The 3,501-nt window shown below is 42.3% G+C and overlaps 1 protein-coding gene across 1 annotated transcript; it reads right to left on the bottom strand.

Moving 5' to 3' along the window:
- Positions 1-2,772: 2,772 nt before the first annotated feature.
- LOC147441393 (uncharacterized) lies at positions 2,773-3,501 on the bottom strand. The gene has a single exon (XM_086483804.1). The coding sequence runs from the start codon at positions 3,499-3,501 to the stop codon at positions 2,773-2,775; it is 729 nt and encodes a 242-aa protein (XP_086339930.1).

Genomic DNA, 3,501 nt, shown 5'->3' with positions numbered 1-3,501 from the left:
TAGCTATTTTTCTCACCATCTATCTTTTTTACTGAGGATCGTGTGTAAATACAACCTACAAACATACCAGCACCCATATAACTGGAGGTCAAGAGCATGATTTTTTTCTCCTTCCAAGGTGGATGTTTAAGGTGGCTGTTGGTGCTTCCACTGTGGTTTCTCCGTGGAATGATGCCTCTCTTTATACCAATGGCTGTGCATATGTGCTTCTCATGCTATGCTCCACCACCATCTAGTAGCTTTGGGAAGGGCTTGACACATGCACAGATCTCTCGACACCATGTCAAAAGGGCTTCTACCTCAACCTGTGAATAGAACGTATTTCGACATGATTTAAGTCGTCTTCACATTGCTTGATGATGTGGTAGAGAGCTTCAACATGACCTCCTGTGGCCACCATAGGGTGCGACGTTGTTGGGGTGGTTGTCCACCATACGTGTGGGCAATGTAGAGAGATAATAATGTTTAGGGCTTAAATTAAACACCAAATTCAAGTCTTGCAGGTCTATTTTTCATGGCTTGTGTTTTTTAATACTAAATAATTACCACAAGAAATAATGACATATATATCTCTTCTTTGTCCACTTTTCATAGCTTCAAATCTTTTCTAATTTTAGGTGAGCACAGATCTCTCCCTCTGTTTGTCTCTCCAATTACGAGAGAGAGAGAGAGAGAGAGAGAGAGAGAGAGAGAGAGAGAGAGAGAGAAATGAAATGTTATATTAACGTCTTCAAAAGGCCATAATGACCTTTGAGACCGGAGAGGGAGAGAGAGAGAGAGAGAGAGAGAGAGAGAGAGAGAGAGGGAATGGTGCTATATTAGAATCAAAAGGCTCATGTGACACCAAAGCAATAAGTATGGCTACTCAATTTTATGCTTCAAGAAATGGCTCCCCATTATGACCATAACACATGAAATACAAGTCAGGAAAAATGTGGGCCACTTTCACCGAAATGAGTATCCACTTGCTATCTACAAAACCACCCAATGAACTGAGGTTTCTAAAGTGACAAATTCTTTAAAGGTTGAAAAAGTGAGTACTCCAATGAGTGACCCTATCAAGAATTTCTTATTCCTCTCTTAAAACAAGTAGGCATGACATTTCCATCATTGGCATTTTGAATTGGAGACCATCCATGAAGCACCTCCAAACATGTTTCCAAATCCTGCCACTTGTAATGGAATGAGCCTATTCAACTTGAGAATAGCGGAAATTAATGAGAATACTTTCGAGAAATAACTTTGTGAGCATAGCGGGTAGACATAATTAAAGATAGCAACATAATCATAGCAATTAGTTAACTTGGCATGAACAATACTTTTGCAAGAGAGAGAATTTAGAGAACATGACAACAGTTGAGGACCGGATTTATGCGGAGCCGGTCCCCCCTCCAATAGGCATTTGTATTATGATTTCTCCCATTAAGAGAGACTTGTTACAATACATTCTTTGTGTTCCTTGTGACCTAGGTGATGCAATGAAGATGGAAAGCTTCATGCATCACAATCATAGCATAACATGAACTTGAAGAAAGCTTTAATTGTCCCAAGCCTCAGTCCCAAGACCTCAAATTAAACACCTTCGAAGGTGGAGAGAGCTAGCAGGGAATGAGGGTAGGGAAGGGGAAGAAGAAACATTTCATAGGAGAAAGAACCAGTTCCTCACTTATCATACTCTTGTTGCTAGCATACATAATAGCATAGTAATGAAGAAGAAGGAGATGACAAGCTCAAGCAATGAAGCATGGCTCTTGGTTGGATTTGCACTCCATAGCCAAGAGTGTTAGTGTAGGCTCTCAACCTCTACTTGCTTGGAGAGGGAGCTCTTGCACTTTGCATAGCACACAATGAGAGTGATTGTGAGTGTGTGTGGGTGAGTATACCCCTCAAGCAAGCCCCTAGCTAGCTTGGGTCGATCCCCCCTTGTAGCTCATGCTTGAATCTCATTGGACCCTCCCAGGCCTAGCCAATCATGAGCAGGAGGCATTACAAGCAGCAGGGGTAGCCTTGAGACAAGTGTCCCCCTTTCCTTTTTGAGAGAGAGGGCTAGATAAATGCTAAAACAATTAGATAATTCATGTAATTTATCATTGGACCCCTTTGAAGCTTAGCCAATAGGCTTCAAGCAACACATGAAGGTAACATGGGTAGGGGCCTGACATGTGTCCTTGCTGCCTCTTCAAGTTGGGGCTTCCCTTGTGTGTGTGAGTGGGTGTTCTCTCTCTAGCCCCTAGGAAAAGGGCTCGCCCCCCCTCTTGTAGGAATGCTTTTGACTTTAGGTGATCAAGCACCTTACTCACCAAGCATGACAAAGCACTTAAACTAGGGGGTGTTCCCACAAGCATCTCAGGCAAGCTTCTCAAGGCACCTCAAGTACCTTAATCATGCAGCAAGTCAAGCACCTCAAGCATGGAGCCAGTCAAGCACCTCAAGCATGACAAACACCTCAAGCACGACAAGCACCTCAAGCAGGACAAGCACCTCGAGCTTGGGCCGGGTTCCCACCTCAAGCTCAGCCCTAGCTTACCTAAGGTCAAAGGACTTTTACACACATTTATTGGAGGTCTTCAATGAAGCTAACCCTAAGTTCTTATGCTCCATTGGTTAGCCTTGCTCTTTGATATACCATCTCCCTTTTGGGCCCCTTTACCATTGGCCCCGTGTTGAGATAGATCTATAAGCACATATCTATATCCTAACACTTGTTCCCGTTTATTCTCCCACATTAAGTGATCAATTTAATATGAGAAAATCATTTGGGTTGGTTAGATATTAGATTTTATGACACCACTTCTTTTCTCCTTGAACATTCCAATATTCCATGGTTGGATCTCTCCTCAAAAACCCTAGCTCGACTGCTTTTTGTTCTATATTTATATTGAACACGACAGCAACCTTGAAAGATGGAGTAGACATGGAGGAGCTGCTTACAACCAATACTACATCTCCTATTTCCACCCATGGCCGTGCACATCCAACCTTGCCAGGTTGTAGCAACCAAGTTCGAAAAATGGTGTCGCTCATTTCATATATCACCTTGTTCTGGGTATTGCTCAAGGGTAGAAAGAAGCACTTGTGTAGTATGGCGTATGTTGGTAAAAGACACTTCTTTTTGCGAGAAAAATCCACATCACTAATCACTCTCATCCCAATGACCTTATCAAGTTGAAGAGCATCTATTCCATTGCCTCCATTTATAAACTCCCCAATCAAGAACAACTCAATGCCTCCGTTATGCTCATGTGACAAGAAACCCGTGATCTTGCATACACCCCTTGCTTTATTTTGATGTCCTAAATTAGTATTTCTGCCTAAAGTGATCACCACATTGTCTTTTGCTTCATATCGCTTGCCGCATATGTATACTTTTGAGTAGGAAAATCCCTCTAGATGAATATATTGTTGGCCCCAATAACTCTTCAAAGAAATGATCTCCCAACCTTCAAGAGCCCTTTTTGTTGCTTTCAAACCATGTAGAGCGATTCCCTTTCTCTGAATCAT

Source organism: Adiantum capillus-veneris, chromosome 15 (assembly GCF_014529385.1).
Source record: "Adiantum capillus-veneris isolate H3 chromosome 15, ASM1452938v2, whole genome shotgun sequence".
Lineage (NCBI taxonomy): Eukaryota > Viridiplantae > Streptophyta > Polypodiopsida > Polypodiales > Pteridaceae > Adiantum > Adiantum capillus-veneris.
Note: the sequence above shows the minus strand (reverse complement) of the source record. Positions and strands in the feature narration are given on the sequence as shown.